The following is a 22,477-nucleotide window of genomic DNA, read 5'->3' as shown; positions in this document are numbered from 1 at the left end:
CTACTTTTGTGCCAACAGTTTAAACTTTAAAATAAAAAAAAAAACCAAACCAACACAGTATTGTTTGTCTATACATACCTTTAAATTATTTTTATAACCTTTTTCCATATGGTTCCTCTCATACAGAGACTTAGTAAGCAAAATACCCCCAAAGTTATGTTAATTTAAAGTGTTAAAAGTATGAAAACAGTAGAATAAAATGAAAAACAATACAGTGTGAATTTTTAGATGCAGTCCAACTTTATTTTCATAATAATCTACAAATATATGTACATTTTTAAGTCCTTCCAGTTCATCCTCTGCCACATACTAAATTCATACCATTTGAAGTCAAGTACGTTCCCTCTCACAGTGATAAATCAAGTATTAGCTCACTCGGCTATTGTCTGCAAAAAGCTGACATGATCTGAATGATCAGATGTCAGTGATCTCTATTTGTCAGTTTCTCTCTTCAGAACTCGTATAAAGGCATCTCTTGGAACCTCAACGTTGCCAATTTTTCTCATCAACCTCTTGCCTTCTGCTTGTCTTTTTAAAAGCTTCATTCTTCTTGTAATGTCTCCACCATACTGTAAAAAAAACCCAAAACAATACTAAGCTTGAAGCCTGAACTACAACTGCAGCTACAGTACATTGCAACCACACAAAACTCAACGGTTTAAAAATAGTCAGAAAGGGTGGTTATATTTTGACAAAAAGATTATTTTATACTCCAAATAGTTTGGCTTAAAGCAAATAAGCACATAAATTTGGACAAGTGACTGTTGAACCCTGTCACCTGAATACATACATTCCTGTAAGCCTGGCCGACACCAGACAACACATTAGATCCAAATGCTCTTGGATTAGCAGCAGGATGCCAGCTCAGATGATACACTGAGGCATCTTGAACTAGTATTAGGTGCTTACATCTAGAAAAATGAAGTAAACCCTTGTAACAGTGTTGAACAAACACCATCCAACAGCTGTGCTTAGCAGAAGAATTCTATTGCAGTTGTGAGAAAGGGACACTTGTTTAATATTTTCCAATATGTTCACTTCAGAGAGTTAAATCCAAGCTAAGTAAGAGGCATCACAATTTTCCAACAGCTTTGTTGAGTCTTGTCCATAGTCAACTATTGCACATTTAAAGCTTTATCACAATGTATTACTGAAAACCTAAGGAGAAGTCTAATCATAATTAAGTCTCTAAAGAAACATTTATATTTTCTTCTATCATCTGAAAACCAATTTAGAAACATGAAGTTACCTATATGCCTGTGCACACACACATTTACTGTGTGTCTACAGCTATTAGAAAATGATGAGGGGATGAACAGACACACTCAAAGTGTGTGACTGAAAAAGCCATTACGTATCTGATCCACTCTACAAGCTGCAGCAAGAGGTTACAAGAGCTGGATTTTAAAACAAAAGCTTAAAAGTATCTGTTAAAATTCCACAGACATTTAGGAGCACAAGCAGAATACATCTTTGCTGGGTTTCTAGGAAGAGATGAGCCTATCATCTTAGCAGGACTCTAAGGTTTACAAATGTCAGAAACATAAAGAAAAGAAAAAAAAATACCTACGCATTTTGCCACAACATTTTTTCTGTAAGCTTTCAGCCTGCAAAATAAAATAACACATACACCTTACAATATTAGAACATCTGTATGTGAAGCTAAGTACTTGAGTTGTTTCTACTAGTTTTGTAAGATGCTTTAGCATTGTAATATTTTGGGGTTTTGTATACAAAAGATGAAGTTTTAAATAGAAGATGTAATTCACAGTTTTCAATTCTAGAAACATTCTTTAGGGTGTATAATATGTACATAAAGAAATCGCAGTCTTGCCTTTTTAACTGGAATTTCTGCTGTGCCTCACAGGAAGTGTTACATCCATGTGTATATACATCTATAAACAAATTCTTACAGCACCTCTGCCTGAATTCTGACCTTTAATTATTTTACCACAATTTAAATCCTATTTAAACAGCAACAGAAAAATGTGATGAGAAACACAACATCAAGGAAATGGTTTTCTTTAAAGAAGCATATGTTAGGTAAATGATTTTGTGTTCAACTGCAACATATTTCCTTTGGAACAGCAGAAATCAGTCATTTTTTTGCTGACTCTCACAAGAAAATATTCCACAAATAGCTACTTTTTTTCAGTAGTAACAAACTTTTTTCACTGCCAAAGAGGAAGTGGACACATGGGTGTTGCAAGTTACACTTTATCTACTAAGTGCAACTCTGACTACAAGCAGTCTAAAATAAAAATACAAATTCTTTTTATAAATTTAATTCAAAATGTTTAGTCAATAGTCACTGCTCAAATGTGGTTTTTTTCTTCCAAGTAGCATATATAAGACAAATACAACTTTATAGCAAAATCAAAGTCCTGTAATGTATAAAAACAGGTAAGACTTTGCAAGTCTGTATTTTACATATCATAAAAAGAAGAAGAGGAATAGAAGGGCTTCACTTACGTTTCTCTTGCAATGATTTTCTTGCCAATGGCAGCCTGGATGGCTATTTCAAACAACTGTCTGGGAATAGTCTCTTTTAAACGTTCACACAGGAGTTTACCAGCAGCATAAGCTTTATCACTGAAAAAAAAGGTCAGCAGCATTAAAAATATATCCATAGATCTTAGTAGAGGTTTTCCTCTTCCTAACTCAGAAGATAAGCTGATCAGATAAAATTTTACATCTAATAAGTGATCTCTGAATGTCACCTGTTTCATACTAACAGGTGGTAAGACTGTATTAACCTCAGTATATAACATCATATAAAGTATTTATAAAAACCACCCTGATAATCCATCACACTGAAGACATTTTGAATACTGCCACAGCTTCAAGTGAAATTTAAACTAGGTCAAGGAGAATTTTCAGTGATCAGAGGCCCACGCAGTCAAAATAAACATATTATAGAATGCTTTCAAAGTCTGGTTTTATATCACAAGAAAAAAAAATTAACATACTCTTGTCATCTGCTAATAAACATTATCCAACTATATTCAGCATCTGCATATGCTTCAGGTTTTGGAAAGAGAAAACAACAAAAGGTATAAAAGGAGCTACTAACAAATACTTTTATAAGCCATTAGAATGGGTCTGTTCTCTATAAAAATAACCATATTTACCACACTTTTTTTTTTTTTTTTTATCAACACGCATTTTCAGGTAGGGACAATGTGACTCCTTGCTACGTGTATAGAGCAAACAGTTGAAACATTAAGTACTTAAGTCATGTTCATTGAGTGTTAACAGTTTTAAGAGGTATATATATTTACTTGTACAGTAAGAACAAATGATGACTATCTTAATACTGAGCTTACAGTAATCTCTGTAATGCTTTCTCTATAAATTCAGCATAATTATTACAGATACAGTTTTTACAGTGGTAAGACTGAGAACACCTGCAGCAAGAGCAGAATGTATGAATAGAACTACAAATTAAAAAAAAAACCAAAACAGCTGAAATCTAAAGCCAAAAGAAAAGTTGTTAGTTTTAGTGAGTTTAACAGTTCAGGGTCTGGACTAAATTGATCCAAAAAAAATACATTAAAGCAATAACTAACTCGTGCAAGGTGGCCCACTCCATTTTGCATCCTTTCAGAGTAGGAGATGCAGGTAGATTACTAAACACTTCATGCTTATGAGAAATGCGTTAACTGGCCATTGTGTGCAAAGCAGTTACTCCCCTTCAGCCCCATAATCCTTCTCAACGAGGCAAGGGGTTTATTGTCCTATATCAGCCTTCTGGAGTTACAGAATTCCAAGGATTTCAAGATTGCAGTTATGTAAATTAACAAATATTTAGCAACAAAAAAAATAGTATTTTAAGAAGGAAAACCAAAAAACCCACAAAAGTTTATCTGGATTACTGGAAAGGGATGCTGAAGTTACAGAAGGGAGCCTTGTAAAAACTTTGTGAGAAGATAGGGGACAGGCTGGAAACAGGAAAGGCATTATTCTCACCTCTAATGCCTGAGATACTCATAGAAATTGAAGCATTTTAGATGATGCAAAAAAATTCTGAGGTAATTGCATTCAGTAAATATTTACATTCTCCTGGTACTCTGTCCCCAAACAAGGTAACAACAAACTTCTATGGAACAGGAATTACTGGGAGAACAAAACCATTTTTTGTCAGTGTAAAGCACCAGAAATTATGCATCTGGCATCTCCTAGATTGGTCCATACGTAAGTTTTTCCAGCCCTTTAGAAGATTGGCATTCTGCATTTCTTTCTCTCTGCCCTACATTTTCCACAAAAATATGATAATCAGTACTTAAGCTGAGAAAGGGTAGTGAAAAATTACTATTAATTAAGGTACATATTTCCTAATTTTCATACTACAAAATGCTTCTTTCAATGGTAATGAAGGTGGTCATATGGAAAAATCTTCAATACTCATACACATTTGCTACATTAAGAGTAACATATATACCTAGAGTCATTTAGAGTCATATAATCATTTAGGTCAGAAAAGACCTTAAGATCATCAAGTCCTATTAATAGAAGATGTTTTCATTGACTAATAATAAGAAGTCTTATTCCTTTTGAATAAGGAATCCAATCAACCTACTTGTGTATGATAGTTGCCAGTTCTTCAACTGGATTTCCATTTAGAAGAATATCCATTTTGATTAGGTCTGCTGACTGGTAACCTGCATCTTCATAATCAAAACTAAAAAAAAAAAAAAAAAAATACAACCAATTCAAAAAATTAGTCACAATATTGTATAAATTATATTTTGCATTATTTGTTCCATAAATTTTATAGACACATTTCTTAATAAAACACTTGAACTTTTAAATAAAATGGGAGTACTGTTTTTAATAGTTTCTCAGTACATCTTCAGACTAGAAATATACTGCACATAATGTCCCCTCCAATGCAGGAAGATGTCATCTTGACTTCGAGGATGTCTTTCCAACCTAGTGAGCAATTAGAAATCTGCATGCTTAATGCAGTCTTAAAGAACCCTTCAACATAGCTTTTGAACAGTCAATGTCCTGTATGTCACAGGAATCAAACACTAATCCAGGACTGTCTTCTTCTCACCCTCTCATTTGACAAACTTTTTAGGTGACCCCTATTATCACTGTCTCTGACAACTAAGTTTTTCATTTAGTTTCCAAACCAGATTTCTTCTTTGGTAGCTGTGGGACTTGCTGTCTGTGTGTTAGTTTGCAAAAATTCTTAAAATGCAAGAGATGCAGAGGTGATGTATGCAATAGATAGATGATAGATTAGATAGAGAAAGCAATAGATTGATCTTGTGTGTAACTATAATTGTGGAGGATCATCAATATCACTGTAATTGGGTCAAATCTGAAATACCAGAGGAGGGGACGGAAAAATCAGATTATTTCAAAGTACTTCTATCTTAGTTAGCTTAATAACCACAGATGTGGGAATGGATCCATGTAACAGAAATATGGTTACTGAGTGCACTACATACACAAGCTGTATTAAAGAGTTTAGTTCACAAACCAGGTTTGTGAAGAGCTATTGAGCCTCCTGGGGCACAAGCTCATTGCCATGCAACATTTTCCCTTCCATTAAACTCACAAAGGCTCTTCACAAACATCTGAGCAGTGTACTAGACTCTGGATTCACAGCAGCCACCCACAACAGAAAATTTTGTCTCAAAATACACATGATTTTCTTTTCTCACATAATGAAGCATGTATGTAAAGTAAGTACTGTTTGTTTTAAATACCACATTGTTTTTACTAGCTTTAAATAATCAATGTGGTTATTTTCCTTTTTCCACCAAGAGACAGTTCATAAGCAGCACAGTTGCAGTGATTCCTTTTGAAAAAAAATGCACAGTGCCACTTCAGACAATGACAGACCATTTAGGTCTTACTCATATAGATGAGCCAGTGCCACTCCAGAGGGTGCCCTTAAAAAATACACACATTGCCAAAGGCAAGGATTATTAAGTAGTAACACACTTTTCCTGTTTTTCAGACTTACTTCCATCCGTTTTCACAGTGAATCTAATCCATTCAAGGTGAAGAGAGACTAGATTTGCAGCAGAAAGAAATATTCTTCACTCATGCCCTTCCACAGCTGTTCCTCAGGCCTTTTTTCACCATGCCAACCCTCTTCAGGGTCCAGGGTGCGGGGAGGAGAAGGGGGAACAGGGGAGGTAGTTACCTTGCATAGCCAGAAGACAGAGACTTAAGAGCATCATAAAAATCCACCACAATTTCATTCAGTGGAAAGAGGTATTTTAGCATAACCCTGTTTTCATCAATGTACAACATATCCTTCTGGACTGCCCGACGATCCTAGACAAATGAAAATTGTTTCAGTTTCCTTTGAAATTTTCTAGAAAAAATTACAAAGCAAATTAAAATGAACAGCAATCAAGCTACACAAGAGAATTCCTGTATTTAAGCCCCAAAGTAACTTTCTCACTGGTAGTTTGAAGTCCCAGGACAAACTGCAGCACAAACTGTAACAAATGAAGTGGTTATAACTTAACTAGACATACAATTCAAGCCTTTCCTCTCTAAATGCTGAAGTTCTGAAATCCTTGACAGCTTCTGCTTACCGTTGCCACAGCACATCTTGCAGGCTCATCTTCTTTCCTCCCAGACCGTGTTCTTAAATGTTATTTTAGGAATTATTTTTAATAATTTTATTCTTCACTGTATTAACATACAAGTACTGCTCTGTGTTATGCATGCATTTTGAAATGTTATAAGCTAAGAAAAATATTGCGAAGAAAAAATATAAACACAACATGCATGGCAGTTAAAACATTTTCAATTAGAATTATTCCAAATACAGTTAGGCAAATATATTTGGCCATCACTATCCTAAATTTACTTTCAGTGTAGAACTAAAAAAAAATACATGGACACTTAGTCAGAAGTGTTGGCAGAAGTTTTATTTCCATGAATATACTTCTAAAAACCCAATATATTTTACTCCCCTGCTGCAGACTCCATTCGTTCAGGAGAACAAAACTAGCTATGAATTAGTCTAGTACAGATCAAGCACTTTGTTGTCACTGAGTTTCATCATTAACTTTCAATATATGGATTCTGTAGTACAGAATTTTACAAATAAAAGGTTAAAAACAATTTTTGCTTTCAAAAGTATTAAATAATTACTTCAAAGATACTATTTAAGTACTAATATCTATTATCATACTATCTAGTGTAATCACTTTTAGTATGAGATGAAGAGTTTAAAAATGCAAAAGACAAAATTAAAACTAAATTTAAAAAAAAAATTAAAACTAAAACCAACCTGACACAAGGTAATTATTTTCCCAATATATTCAGGAGGTGTTACAATAGTACCAAGAACAGTTGGCTCCAAATATTCTGATACTGAAAGTTTATCAGGAAACTGAGCAGGGTTGATAATAGTAATCTGGTCTTTTCCATACTCCTGAAAACAAACAAATAAACCAGATATTGTAATTTTAGAAGTAAGTAAAGTGAACAGCAAATAAGACAAATACAGTATTGAAAAAATGTGAAAAAATGTTTCAATTGCCTGAAAACATTGGTGCATTATGCAACCAAAGTTTCAAACAGGGATGATTTTAGAAAAGATTTCTGTAACACATACAGAAATCCCTTATCAGCATATCCTTAAATATCATTATACAGAAATTAGCTTTTTACTTGGGAAATTGTAGAAATACAAAAGACCTTTCTATCCATCTTTCCAGGTCTCTCTCTCCCCTGTAAACTGAGGACTTTCCTTCTTACTTCATCCTGATCCTCTAAGTTAGTATTACACAGCTTCAAGAGAAGACCAGCTCTAAATACTTTAGAGAAGTGGTGAGGACTTTCTTCTCTAAGTAGAACTTTGGGTTCAGGCTCCCTCACATGCTGAAGTGGATTTAGAAATGAAGTTCTTAACTCCTGTTTAAGTGCTCTCATTACCTACTTATTCCAGTCCAACATCCCAATAAGGGCTAGAGTTACCTTTCGTTATGCTGCTTATTGCATAAATGCAACTTCCCTCTCCTCCAAAGCAAGTGATTACATCATTTCCACTGACAGGGACCCAACGTCCAGCATTGTTTGAAAAGAATCCCACATCAACAGTCCAGAATCACTTACACACCAAAGGTGTTAACTACTTCATTCATAGCTGCTATTCTGCCTGACTAAGAAACCAAACAACCAGAGAGATAACAGGTCCATGCCTCGCACCTTGCAAGTACAACAACGTTTCTAATACAAGTTTTTAGAATTTTACAGAATAATCAGCCAGTCAGCTTGCAGCCTCCTCTGTCATCAGGTGTTCTAAGTCTATCTCCTCTCTCTAGAACTCAAACACAGTAATTCTACTTGCACTCAGTTTAATGAAGTTTGCACATGCCTGTTTAATTGTGATCAAAAAATCTCACTTTCTTTCACCAGCCCCTGCCAATCTACAGTATCATTGCAAGCTATTCTTAGAAACATTTGTGTTTTCTGACTGATAAAACTTGGAAGATTATTTCATCTGCTTTTAACACAGTCCAGTCAGTAAGCACTTAAAAGAATACAGCAAGATATTTGTCCTATACTCCCATTTTTAAGGAAAAGTGTAAGACATAAAAAGAGAGTACTTGAAATGAAAGGGGAAAGGACAGTTAGCATCCTTAAAAAATTAAAACTATTTAAGTAATATACTGATGTTTCTAATGCTTTCTATAAAATACAGTACTAGCCTACATTTAAAAAGACATCTTGATGTTTATTATAGGAGGCTTTTAAACTGCTATTTATATAATTTTAAATTAATTTAACATACCTTTATCAACTTTGCTGAGGAAAGAACAGCTTTATATGGAACTGTAGGTGCAGTCAAAATAACAGACATGTTATACTCTTGCTCCAAACGTTGATTAAAGACTTCCATGTGTAGAAGACCAAGGAAACCCAATCTGTAAAATAAATACCCTGTCAGTAAAAGTATCTGTGTATCCCTGGAATTTCACAGTGGTCTTTTTCACCCTCCAGCATGTTTACAGTGCTAGTATGGCAATATCAGGCAGAGCAAACAACCTCCAAGAGACCAAATAATCCTTGGGATTAATAAATTGAATACTATGAGTCTTGGAGAGCAAAAACTAATAATTGCAAAAATTTTCATTCTCTATGCAAAGAATGTAAGAAAATCAAATGCTTTCGATCTTTATCTATCATTAATTTGAATTACAGCTCCTAACTCTGAATTAAGTTTAATTCTACCTTCAGTTTACTTAAACATGCATTCTCAATTTATGAACAGTTTCAAAAATGAAAGCAGCACAAAAACCTCACCTCCATCCAGCTCCTAAGGCAAGGCTACTGTCACGATGAACAGTTACACTGGAGTCATTCAATGTCAGCCTTTCCAAAGCACTTTTGAGATTATTATATTCTGTTTGATCTATAGGATACATTCCTGTCAAAATATATTAAATAGAAGTGATGTGTCAGAGAGCTTTAGCTACTGTGTACCTGGCTTTCAAATACACCACTAACAGTTAAGAAAGTAATAAAATCGGAATAGTTACTTTCTGCTCCATCTGGTTTTAAATGTGAAAAACAACCTGGGGATTCTTTATTCCTCAAAGAAAAAGTCAAAACATAAAAATGTTTCAGATTACCTCAGAATTAACATCTAAACCATAATGGTAGGATCACTGCACTCATCTAATCCTTCACATTTGCAGAAGATTCACAGTTGAGCATAACCACTGTTTTGCAGTGTAAATGTATAGACTTCACTGAGATGTTCCCTCAAAGCTAAGAGTGAGTGAAAAATAAAAAGCATCATTTCAAAGTAGCAAATATTTCTCTATTCTTTTGAAATTAATAAAAACATATGTTTGTATAACTACTGCCTGAAACAGATTCTACTCTACCACTTTTCATATCCTTGTATGTTCAGAAAATGTCATTTTACATCAAGAAGCAACACACAGGCACACAAAAACATTATTTACAAGATTACACTTTTCAACACTCATGAGAGACTGCCTAGTCTCCATGAGACAGCTGAAGTGAGTTTTACACACTGCTGCACAAGTCTAGAAAATTATTTACAGAATTTTTTTTCTAAAGCCACCTTTTATAGCATTTGTAGTAGTTACTGAAGCTAGTGGCAACAGCTCAATGGAATTATTCAAGCTCAAAAAGTCAAATATTTTACAGGATCGTTCTGAGTATTAGCTCTGGCAGTTTACCATGTTTAACAAAAATTAAACAGCTGCTAAGTTTTAAAAGAAGAAAAACCAATACAATAATTACAGAAACCTGATTATCAAGACAAAGAATTCCCTCCTTTTTTTTTTATTTTTATTTCAACCCTTCTTTTACAGGTATTAAGAGTTTACTGGCATTAGAAACAATAATCACAGGCAAAAATACATGGTTGTTTTGTATTCATATAAAACCAGTCAGCATTTATTACTAATCCTGTCAAGTCAGAGGAAAAACACACAAATTTACGTAAGTGATGCACCTCAGCTAAAATTCTAATCCTCCCAACTCTTAATATACATGTCATCTCTTACCAGCTCTAACAGCTCTTACTCTTGTCACTGGGAAAAATTAACTCCACTTTATATTGATTTACTCCTCACCTGCAAAAACCATTGGCTTCGCTGACTTAAAGCCAGGCAAAGGCTCCACTGGCTGTTTATACAAAAACAGTGTGTCTCCTATTTGGGCTTCCGTTACTTCTTTCATTCCAGCAATCAGGTACCCCACCTGCCCTGCATAGCTAAATAAAATTGTTATTATATGGACATGATTGTTGGCATTAGCAGTATTTCTACTATTTTCCTACTTGATTTAGTCCAACCAGACATTCAAGTAAATCACCCCCTTAAAAGCCCACATCCAAAGTCCAGAAGTGAGATTTAAGTTGTTTCACCTCTGAGTTGTGAACAGTTTCAACTCGTCCTTTTTCTGTTACAGCTGAACAGTACATTGTTCCTGATCCTGAATTTTGAACACTGTGTTGCTCCCAGTTTAAAAGCTGGAGCTAGACTCCTGAGAATCTCCTAAGACAAAGAAACCAGAACAGTTCCCAGCTGCCAGCACTTTCCATCAGCACATTATGCTAATAAGAGGGGATACATAGTAAATACTGACTAAAGCACAGTGTGCTGGTTTTGGCTGGGATGGAGTAACTTTCTTCAAAGCGGCCCTGCATGCAGCTGTGTTTTGGAACTGTGACTAAAACAAGTGTTGATAATATACCAATGTTTAGGTATTGCTGAACAGGCCCTCTCGGTTTCTCACTGTGCCCCTGCAAGCAAGAAGACTGGGGGTAGGCAAGAGACTGGGAGGTGACACAGCCAAACTGGCCAAAAGGGCGTTCCATACCACAGAATGTCATGCTCAGCAATAAAAAAGAAGTGCAGTCTTTCCAAGGTAGCTTTTACTTGTAGACTAGCAGGACATCAGTCTTCTTGTGGGAGGTGGTGAATAATGGACTGTCTTTGCATCACTTGTTTTTATTTCCTTTTTTTCCTCCTTCATTTATTAAACTGTCTCTATCTCAATCCACAAGTACCTCCTAAATTCTCATCCTGCTAGGGGAGTGAGCAGAGGCTGACTGAGTTGCCAGCTGGGTTCAACCCACCAGACACAGTCATGTAACCTGAGAATGCTCCAATAAATTAAATCAATATGTATTTGGATGCAAACCAGTAAAACTTCTCCACTAATTCTAAGTACCTGATTTTCTTCCCACTGCTGCCATTGAGAAGCCATTTTCTGGAAGCTGTTGCATTCATGGTTTTTAAGTTTTCCACCCTCAAAATATGCTGCAGCAATTACTAAGATGAAGCCCCATTCCCTTCAACTCTCAAACATGGCAGTTCCTAGAAATAAATTGGACAGCTAAATAAGAATATCGAACACTAGCCTTTAGACACCTAGCTGTCCAGCTGTTCCATGTACTACAGAAGACAATGGATTCCTCCCACAGCAATGCCCAAAAGACACTCCCTAAAACTTTCTGCCTCAGCGTACCCAAAGTAAAAAATCACACAGAGCATTAAATTGCAAATAATATTTATAAAAAATCCACCACCAAAGAACAAGAACAAAAACCTAGACATCTTCCAGTCTTTACCTCTCAAAGCACAAATCAAACAGAAATGCAGGATATTGTAGTTTACCCCAGTAAATGATTTGTTCCACTGTAAGAAGTTTTTACTTACAGCTTATGTGTTGGCTGTTCATTTGGAGTCAGAATTCCAACTTCATTAACTTCATATCTTTTCTTTGTGTGTGCAGACACAATTTTCTGTCCTTTTGCAATCTCTCCACCAAAGAGCGCAATGTTAGCTATGACACCTCGGTAGTGGTCAAAGGTAGAGTCAAATACTAAGGCTTTCAATGGATCAGCAGTATTGCATTGGGGTCTGTCACCAAAAAAAAATTAAAACAAGGTATTATGCAGTGTGTTTTCATTCAATATTGAATGAGCAAGAAAACCTACCCCAAACACTTCCACACAATCATATAAGGTTAGAGGAGATTTTTAGTATCACCTGATCCAACTTTTTTTGGCAAAAACACAGGCTTAACAAGATGGCCCAGCCCAAACAAATCAGTGTCCAATGACAGGGAATCCACCACTTTCCTGGGGAGATTATTCCAATGGCTCTTTGTAGCTACTGTTTAAATACCAGAACATGGCAAAAGGTCTCCCTTAAGCCTTCTTTTCTCAAGGCTGAACAAGTCCATTTTTCTCAGCCTTTCCTCAAAGGGCAGGCTGCCCAGTCTTTCAATCAGCTCTGTGGACCCTCTTCAGCCTGTCCACATATTCTCCATAGCAGGAACCAAAACTGAACACAGTATTCCAGGTGTGAACTGATCCACTGTGTAGGGTGGAATAATGACTTCATCTCTGCTGGTGATGTCCTTGTTGAGGCAACCCAGCATGCTGTTGTCCTTCTTTGCTGCTGCAGCACAGTGCTCACTCATATTGACTTTGTTCACAAAAACCTCCAGGTCCATTTCTACATTTCCTGCCCCCTTTCTTAAATGTCTACTTCCCCTCTCAATTTGGTATCACTGGGCAGACTTCACCAGGGTACACATCCCAACTTCCAGATCACTTATGATGATATGAAAACAGCACTGAGCCCAATGTTGAACCCCAGCAGACCCTACCTGTGGCCAGTCTGAAAAGGAGCTATTTACCGCCACCCTCTGGGTACAGCCTGTCACTGTTTCCCCATCCACAACACTCCAGACTATAACACAGTGGTTTCTCCAAGAGTCTGTAAGAAACCTTATCAAAAACCTTAAACATCCAGGTAGAGAGAAATCCAGGCAGCCAGTGCCCACCATGCACATTACACAGCAGGTCACTCTGCTGTAGAAGGTGATCAGGTTTGTCAAGCACAATACGCCCTTGGCGAACCCCTGCTCGCTTTTCCCAATCATCCGATTTGTGACAGCCCCCAGGAGGATTTGCTCCATACTATTTCCAGGGACTGTGGTAAGACAGATGGGCCTATAAATTCCTGGATCCTTTAAACTCTTCTTGTAAACTGGACATTTGCATTCTTCCAGTCTTCTGAGATGTCCCCTGATCTCCATGACTTCCCAAAGTTTACAAAAAGCAGCTCTGACCAGACACAGCCAGCTCTCCTACAATCCTCAGGTGGACACTATCAGGGCCCATGCACGTGTATGAGTCAGGCTCCTCTAATAGTTTACATACCAACTCCTTCTTTGCTGACAGTGGGTCTGTGCATCAACCTGCATTTCTGCTCCCCAGGCCTAAAGCCCAACAGTGCTGGTAAAGACAGAGGTCAAGAAAACCTCTGCTTTTCAGCCCCATTTGTGACCCATTCAGCTCTCCTGTTTAAGTGCAAGTCACTATTTTCCTTCTGTTTCTCCTACATCTCTCTATAAAGTATTTTCTCTAAATCAGATGTGTATCAAGTGTAGAACTACTGCCAATACCATATCAATGCAACTCATGGTTTTCTAATTACTTTATAAGATTAATTAGATACATCATTAAATACAGACTTACGATGGGATCTTCTCAATGACCCTTTGAAGAACTTTTTCAACATTTGTTCCTTGTTTAGCAGAAATCTAAAACAAATCCAACAACAATTTTGTAAGACGTCTTACACTTATTAATTAGTGTCATGTTTACTTGGACAGTTTGGGTGGCCACAGATACTACTACCCATAAAAGCACTCAAAAGGACACTCTAGAATTCTATTACTAAGAAATACTGTTTTTTCTTTTGTGAGTGGCAATTATTTTTATGATAGAAACGAAAACTATTCATGGATTGACAGTGAGAAGTAATTTAAAATCTTGTATTCCATTCCCTAAAAAATACTAGAATTTTTAGCTGGAAGTTATTTTCTCCACTCTTACAGGAGAAAAACTTTAAAGAAATTCTTATGTCAGACAAGAACAGGCAGACAGATAGCACGCTCTTAATTTACAACATGCATATGTAATTAATTAGTTACAAAGTTATATTATCACCCATGTTACAACACTTAGAGAACTTACCCTTATACATTCGTCTCTAGGTATATCAAACAGCTTCTCAATTTGTTTTTCAACTCTTTCAGGGTTTGCATTTTTCAAGTCAATCTGTAAAACAACAAACTGCTAAATATACAAACAATCCCATCTCCCACATCATCCAGTACTGTAGCTTTCAAAAGTACAACAGAGAACCTTTATGTGTTCATGAGTAAATACTCTCCATCTTTAGGAAAAAATCAACATTCATTTTATAAAGTCTTTCTCCCTTGACTTCAGGAAGGATCCCCTCTGCAACCAGTCTAGTTTTGGCTTGTTTCATTAGGGAAAACACCTTTGTCCAAGAGTTGGTAAAAATCTTTAGTTTACAAAGTAATTTGAAATCATTACGTGCTACCTACACTGTTTATAGGATCACATATTAAGTACAATATAAATCTACAAAAAGCAATGAACATAAACTGACTAGTAATTAATCTTGTGATTCCAATAACATAGCCCTCAAAATTGTACAGAAAATAACACTTGAATTTCATTTAAAACTAAGAATCTGCTTTTTAAATATTGAGTCCTATTCATACCATTTTCTCAATATTAATGAACTTTTAACATCACCAATTCCAACCATAAATCCAGCACTGCAAAGTTCACCAATAAGCCTGTCCTTAAGTGTTACATTTTTTAAATACCTAAATGTCATGAAATAAAAAAATTCACAGCAGTTACTGAAAAATTTTACACAGACAGCAAATACAGAAAATTCCTATTACATTCTAGTAATGTTATATCTAAATCCTATAAATATTATAACAAATAACTCTCTTTGTTATATACTTCTCTTTGAGGCTACATTTCTGATCAGCCCTATACACATTTAAACAACCCAATGATTTAACAGAAAACGCCAAAACCTTTATTACCTTATTTATGACAGGAATTATTGAAAGCTGTGCTTCAAAGGCAAGATAGAAGTTTGCCACTGTCTGAGCCTGAATACCCTAGAAAATAACATTATAAAGTTTAACACAGAAACCTCCTCAGTTTTGGTGTAGTTTTAGGGAGTATTTTTAGGCATACTATATGATTTTTGCTATTCTATCAACTCTTTTATTTAGGAGACAGATAAATAAAAGGTGATTGATTATATGCAACTGCTAAGAAAGGAAATAGCTTTCCTAATTATAATTTCTTGTAATTTGAAAATAATGAAACAAAGCAAAAATATTGTATCTGTGACCACTTTCATGGAATTATTTATAGGTAACACAGTATGCTCACATTATGCGCCAAGTACATATTTTTCTGCATTCTATGATTGTGGCTATTCAAAATAAATAACAGACTTTTTAGTTCCCAATAAACTGCTTACAAATGGACTCTGACAAAGAAAAAGATGGTGATAAGACTATAGTTACTCCACAGAGCAGGAACGTACCTTCAACTTACCATACAGTCATTTTTATAAAAGAAAACAAATTAGAAATTTTGTTCCTTACATTTCTTCCAAAAGGATGGCAAAACCAATAGCTCTGATTAGAAGAAAGAAAGATTCCTTTCCAGATCCAAGTACCAAACAGGGGAAAACAAAGAGATAAAGATGCTAATGAACGAGACTATAAAGCAGTAATATCACAACTAGATCAGAGAGGGCAGAAATGGACATAGGGGAGTTAGAGGAGGGGAAAACAGAAGCTACTTCTTGTCTTGCCTTTGGTCAGAACAGATCAAGTGGAAGATTATTTATATGGGGATAGTCACTACAAATATACAGACCTAACATTTTTGGCAATATAAAGTAGCAGCAAAGAATATTTATTAAAAAAATTATAATGAGAATATTGAGTTTGTAAGCATTCTGACTGAAGGACTAATACAGACTACCAAGTGATCACGTAATATTTAAATGTGACATAAAAGCTACAACAAAAAAACCACCAAACCCCAGTACATTTAGGAAACATATTTATTACTGAGGCTTACTTAGGAAGTCCACTTGTCCCTCAAGCTAAGAAGGAGCAAATGTTCATCATCACTAAAAGTTACTTAGTTTGGTTTGGGTTTTTTTGATATAACAAGGGAAACAGTAGCACTCATTTGACCCTTGTACAATACAATCATAAGTATGCCATAGAAAAAATTCTCACAAAGTATTTTGATGATAATGTGCCCACCTTTAAAATCACGATTTAATAATCCTCATATTCTAGTCTGTTAAGTGAAGATACTCAAATGAGTGTCAGTACAATAGCTAGAAGTCCACCAGGCTGCCATTTGCAGAATTCATACTCCCTAAAAAATAGGGTCTGATTCTTCACTAATAGATTCTGTGCTGTTATTGCTATGTCATGGAACTCTGGTATCTGTCTCTAGATATTTTTTAAACTCCCATTACTCTTTTTCTGCAACCTAATACTTCTATGGAGACAGACCAGAAGCAAAGACATTAGTGGAAAAACTGAAAAAAACCCACCACCTAGTTTCCCTCTAGCTTAAGGAAATACTAAAATACTAGAGAGAAAACAAGAATTAAGTACGATACCTCATTTGCATCTACTACAAGTATGACACCTTGACAGGCAGATAGTGACCGTGATACTTCATAGCTGAAATCTACATGGCCCTGTGGAGAAAACAAATGTTTGCAATTTCAAGTATTTCTAGAGTCTTTTGCAAAGATTTCTGTACTATGTTTTCATTTGTGTATATGTTCACATTCTTATAAAAGAGGAATTGAATAACCACAAGAAGCCAGAAATCTCCTACTTTTAACTATAAAGACATTCAGAATTGTTTATATTTAACTTACAGGTGTGTCAATAAGATTTAAGAGATAGTTAATGCCTTCATGATTGTAAAAGAGAGATGCAGATTGGGCTTTAACTGTAATTCCTCTTTCACGTTCCACTTGTAGTTTATCCAGCACTTGTTTATTATGGTCAGTTTTAGAAATTGTTCCTACAAAAAAAGAAAAAAAAAAAGCACTTTATTAACTAATTTACTACATAAATCTTGAAAATGCCATTAACCAAGAGCTAACCAAGAGCTAATTAAGCTTTCCCATACAATTAAGCTAAAGTAAGATTTTCAACCAAAAACAAAACTGTGCATCAATTCTTTACATTTGTCAAATAAAGTTTACACGATAAAGTTATATAAAATCCTATCCTGAATAAGCAGGATAAAAAACATCATCTAAGAGATTAAGAAGAAGCAAAAATTCCCTTGAACTGTAAATAATTGTGATACTTAAGGAAATTTCCCCTCCTATCACTGGAGAGGAGCAGCCCACAGCTCTATATCCAATCTCGAGCGCCAGATGAGCATTAGCATAGAGCAACAGATCTGAATTCAAAATTCCATTCTGTCACAGGCATCAGGCAAAAATGCTCATAGTGATTCATGGGAGGTAATCATAAAAAATAACTTTGATCAGAAGTTTCTCTCCTCAGTTTTGTTTCACTCATCCTTAAATGAGAGTCCAGAACTCCCAGGTCATGACAGTCCCACCCCTTCAGTCCACTTTAACCACTGGCAGTAAAGATCATAAACTTGCCATGTACTGATTTAATGGATGACTGATTGGAATGACAGCTTGAACAATGCAGTAAACTCCTTTTCAGTCTCTTTCCAAAGTATGTATTTCTTTAAATTAATTATGCCTACTTCCCTATGTCTATGCATAGGCAGATCTCAACCACAAAGCCCATATATCTGTAACACTACACAACTGAGAACCTAAAAGCACAAGTAACACTAAAAGAGCAAAAAATATTAGAAATTTTAGTAATAATTAAAGGTATAGAAACTTTAGATGCCACCTTCCATGTCAAGGAAAGGTAGTATAAAATGAGAACGCTTACCTGTAATTTCCAGCAATCTGTCTGCTAGTGTACTTTTGCCATGATCTACATGAGCTATAATACTGAAGTTTCTAATGCTTTCAACAGGATATGTCGACATATCTAATTTTTCCTGAAAAACAGAAATTTCTTTTCATAAATCAAGGTTGCAGTCTCTATGTACCATATGACCTGACCTTTAAAAAAAATTTATTATTTTAATAATTTTTCTCCAAAAGAAGCACAGGTTGAACAGTGATATAAAAATTTGAATTGTCACCATTGCTTAAAATGTCACTATTTCACTTTAGCCATATAGACATAAGACACATTTTTTATCACTAAACAATCATGAACTATGCTGGAAAGTGTGTGAAAGGTACTAGGTTCTTACTATGTGTATAGGGAGCTGGAAAACTTTGTTCTACAGTTTCACATTTGTGAAACTACTAGACTTAGGGATTAAGAGAACTGGATACAGGGGGGCATTAATGACATAATTCTTCACAAGCATGATGTGGATACAGAGCCATTACCTAGAGACTCAGCTATCATAAGGAGAAAGCAGGCAGTGGAAAAGGATGCTAGAGTGTGCAAGAAGCCAATCCACACAAAAAAGTCAAAGTATTTTATTTATTTACAGTTCTGTGCAGAAAGGGACACTTAGTGGAAAATCTGCAAAGCCAGTAAACAACTATCATAACTTTATACTATTTACACATTTTAGCAAACAAAGGCATTAATATCCCCTGCCTAAAAGTTGCATAGTTGTCTTTTAACTAGTACTCTATTGGTTGAATGATTCCCTCACGTCTCATGCTAGTTAGCCAGCACGGAATTTTTCTCTTGAGTCGGTGGGTTGCTGGGGTCTGTGGTCGTGATCTCGCCCTGCCAGAATTACCTTTTTGCCCTGCCAGAATTATCTTTTTACTCAGCTAGAGCCGATTTCAGCACACTTGCTGAGTTGCCTTTGTTAGTTCCTTCCTTATCCTGGGAGTTCTGTCAGATACCCTTCTGGCCCGTGAATTCTGCATTCTTTGTGTCCACTACTCACAGCACATCCCCTCTCCAAGCTTTGTTAACCTCTCCTAGAACTGAGATCACTGAAACACGTCAAGCCCGAAACTCGGCAAGGCAATTCTACCAGGAGTAACGAGTCCCCTCCCACTCCCGGACGGCAGCGAGGGCTGCCCGGCGAGGCCCAGGGGCAGGGCCCGGGGCAGGGGCCGGGGCCGGGGCAGGGCCCGGGGGCAGGGCCCGGGGGCAGGGCCCGGGGGCAGGGCCCGGGGGCAGGGCCCGGGGGCAGGGCCGGACTCACCTTGCCGCGGGCGCTGTAGGGCCGCTGGCTCGGCGCGGGCCGCCCGGCCGGACGGCAGAGCGGGGCGGCCCAGGGGCAGGGGCCAGGGCCGGGCAGCCGTGCCCCCCAGCGCAGCGCCGCCCTGCCGGACAGGGCCATGCCCATGCCGCTGGCAGCTGCTCAGCCCAGCTCAGCCCTGCTCAGCTCAGCCCAACCCAGCCCGCCATGCCCCGCTGCCCTCGGGCAGGCCGGGCACGCCGCACAGAGCGGGCACAGCGCCCCGGAAGGGAAGCGGGGCGAAGGGAAGGGAAGGAGGCGGCGGCCGCGCCGTGACGCGGCGGAAGCGCTGCGGGGCCGCCAAGTGCTGCTGGCCTGGCCTTGCAGAGGGGTCTGCTGCACGGCCTGCCCGCCGCTCTGCTGGCATAGGGCTGCTGTGGCCCTCACAGCTGTGCTTTGGTAAATTCTAGAAGCAGACGAATGTGGTATTCTCAGATACGTTTTTCGTGTATTCCTTTTCATCACAGCCTTTGCGGGTTTTTCAGATACTTTTCTAGCTTGTATCTTTCCTGGTTTGGTGTTTATTAGTGGCCGCGTGTTCCTCTGTTTGTTTTTTTTTTCTTGACATTTTTGCATTAAGGTTTCCCGGACCTGCGGAAACATGCGGGCAAGGATGTTCTGTTTACATATACTGGCTCCTTTCTCTTTTGCTCAACCGAAATAAGATTTCAGCTGTAGCTATGTTAAATATTTCAGAAATGCCAGCAGAGCACTTAGCTAAGAAAACTGCAAACATTTAATCAGATTTACAATCTAGACATGTGCCAAATAAAGGAAGACAGTAAACTTTGAGGGTAAAATCATTTAAAGGAGGTTTAATTTTGGGACATCAGCATGAAATTCATACTCCTTTTTAAGTAAGAAGGGTTTGCTCTCAAACGGCTGCATAAAAGTGATGGGTAGTGCAGACAGTATGAGTTCCATTTAAAATGACTTGGGATTGTGCAGTAATGAATTTGCTGACGTAGTTCACTGCTGAGCTGATCCCATGGAATTTGGGTAGTAATGGACAAAGAGAATCCTTTGGCAAACTCATGAAAATGTGTAGAGAAGAAGTATGTCCTTGATGGTGAATGAATGCAACAGGAACCAAGAATCCAAAGCAATGATCCAGAGCAGGTGTATGAGTATAGCAGTTGTATTTGGAGAAAAAACATTGTCCCTGCTACACACAGATAAAGTTTGTTGCACTGTAGGTATTGACTTAGCTGTGTGCAATAGCAGAGAACACAAACACATAGCAATCCTGTCATTCCTAAAGGGATAATTGTCTTTACTGTCCTAAGGTACATGAACATCAAAAAATCTAGGAAAGTGCTCTATTAGGAGGAATTAAACTAATATGCTTTATATACTGTATTAAAGAGAGAGCACTCTCTTGCATTGAGCAATTTATATAGATGTCATATTTCAGCAATTCCAGAAGAGCAGCAGCAGCGGTAGCTAAACCACATAGTCACACTAGCAGGACATGTAGGGAAATGCAAAATCACGCAGTTCAAAAATAACGGAAAAAGCATAATTCAAACAAAATAGGTTGCACCTGCAGTCCATATCTACACTTTAGTGTGCATGCACCACATGCACACTCAACTGGCTGGATTCAAGGAGCTGTGCTGGAGTAACTGAATGAGCTCATGTGCTGCACCTTCATCCTGGAACTTGTTCTTGTCCATTTGTCATTGAGTGAATATCTGTGGAGTGACTGCTGGTCCATGCAGAGCGACAGCAGTCCCTAATGTAAAGCTATTTGCAGGTCCATGTGTTTTAGAGTTCTGAGAGAAATGAAGAAAAGCAGGAACAGAGCTGCATTTCAAGCATGACTCCTGATCATATGAGCAAAATATATTAACTAGAAGTACATATTGGAGGTCCATCATGAGCCAGGATAGAGCACAGTAAGAATTACTGTCATCTGTCTTTATTTTCACTTTTCAGTTCAGATAAATATATGCATCAAATATTAAAATTTTTGATCAATTTGAGCTCTACATGCAATAGAACACGTTCACTGGAAATATTAAAGAAAGATGTACAGTTCAGCAGAATAATAAATATTAAATTATTTATGGGACAGCAAGCCAGAAGCAAGAAAGATTAATTTTCAAGTGATCATTTACATGTCAAAATATGATGGATGGATGCACATATTTCCTGGACTTTAAAAGCCATTTATTGTAATGAGGGTAAATTAAATGTACCTGTGACTTGCTGCATTTCCTAATACTGAAGCCAACCGTATGATAAATTCAGATATTTACAGATTCATGACTGAAAAGGTGAAAACAAAAAAAAAAAGCATGAATTTCTTGTCTGATTCCCAAGTATCTTGTTTCAGCTACATTTGAATGCAGGTGTTGAATGTCCTATCAGTAATCATTTAAGTTGAAGACATAATGGGATTGCCATAAATGCAAAGCAGTCTGTGTTATGTGTTATTTCCTGGCAGTTGTATTCAATAGAAACAAATACGCTCCCTAATTGACATGGTTTCATAGCCTGAGTTTTAACAGGAATTGTGTTTTCCCTTTAAGTGAAAAGATGGCAAAATTAAGCCTTTACCCAGTCAGGGATCAGAGTCATCTGCTAAACTTCTGTGACAGTCACACAGGGTGAAATAGCACGCCCTAATACAAGGAATAATATAAAAGGTAAAGAAGCATTTCCCTGATAGTAAAGCATGAGCTGATAAAATGCAACTAGGATTTCATAGTGCAGTGTATATGCATGCAGAAGGCCAAACAGATCCATAATCAGTGGTAGCTGTGAAACACAGCAGACACTGCACCACTT

The 22,477-nt window shown here is 37.1% G+C and overlaps 1 protein-coding gene across 2 annotated transcripts; it reads right to left on the bottom strand.

The window, feature by feature from the left end:
- Positions 1-240: 240 nt before the first annotated feature.
- GUF1 (GTP binding elongation factor GUF1) lies at positions 241-19,807 on the bottom strand. 2 transcript variants are annotated; one of them, XM_083861241.1, is made up of 17 exons: positions 19,649-19,807; positions 18,352-18,463; positions 17,298-17,446; positions 17,031-17,111; positions 15,412-15,489; positions 14,516-14,599; positions 14,015-14,079; positions 12,183-12,386; positions 10,593-10,732; positions 9,286-9,409; positions 8,774-8,906; positions 7,268-7,411; positions 6,164-6,297; positions 4,580-4,681; positions 2,473-2,592; positions 1,571-1,607; positions 241-569 (listed from the first exon to the last, which is right to left on the bottom strand). In XM_083861241.1, exons 1-17 carry the CDS (start codon positions 19,790-19,792, stop codon positions 432-434), a joined length of 1,989 nt encoding a protein of 662 aa, XP_083717367.1. In that variant the 5' UTR covers positions 19,793-19,807; the 3' UTR covers positions 241-431. The 2 variants fall into 2 exon arrangements, with proteins under 2 accessions (XP_083717367.1, XP_083717368.1); XM_083861242.1 differs by lacking the exons at positions 14,015-14,079; positions 14,516-14,599; positions 15,412-15,489; ... (2 more) ...; positions 18,352-18,463; positions 19,649-19,807 and adding an exon at positions 11,695-11,840 and having other exon boundaries at positions 245-569; positions 12,183-12,291.
- Between the last annotated feature and the right edge of the window lie 2,670 nt (positions 19,808-22,477).

Source organism: Zosterops lateralis (assembly GCF_965231275.1).
Source record: "Zosterops lateralis genome assembly, chromosome: 5".
Lineage (NCBI taxonomy): Eukaryota > Metazoa > Chordata > Aves > Passeriformes > Zosteropidae > Zosterops > Zosterops lateralis.
The sequence above is the reverse complement of the archived record's forward strand: the minus strand, read 5'-3'. Positions and strand labels throughout refer to the sequence as shown.

Coding starts and splice junctions, on each gene's coding strand:
- GUF1 (XM_083861241.1), bottom strand. CDS start 19,792: ATGGGCATGGCCCTGTCCGGCAGGGCGGCGCTGCGCTGGGGGGCACGG. Junction 17,112..17,297: donor TAAATCTTATTGACACACCT/GTAAGTTAAATA, acceptor TTTTCTCCACAG/GGCCATGTAGATTTCAGCTA. Junction 9,410..10,592: donor GAAGCCAATGGTTTTTGCAG/GTGAGGAGTAAA, acceptor ATATTTTGACAG/GAATGTATCCTATAGATCAA.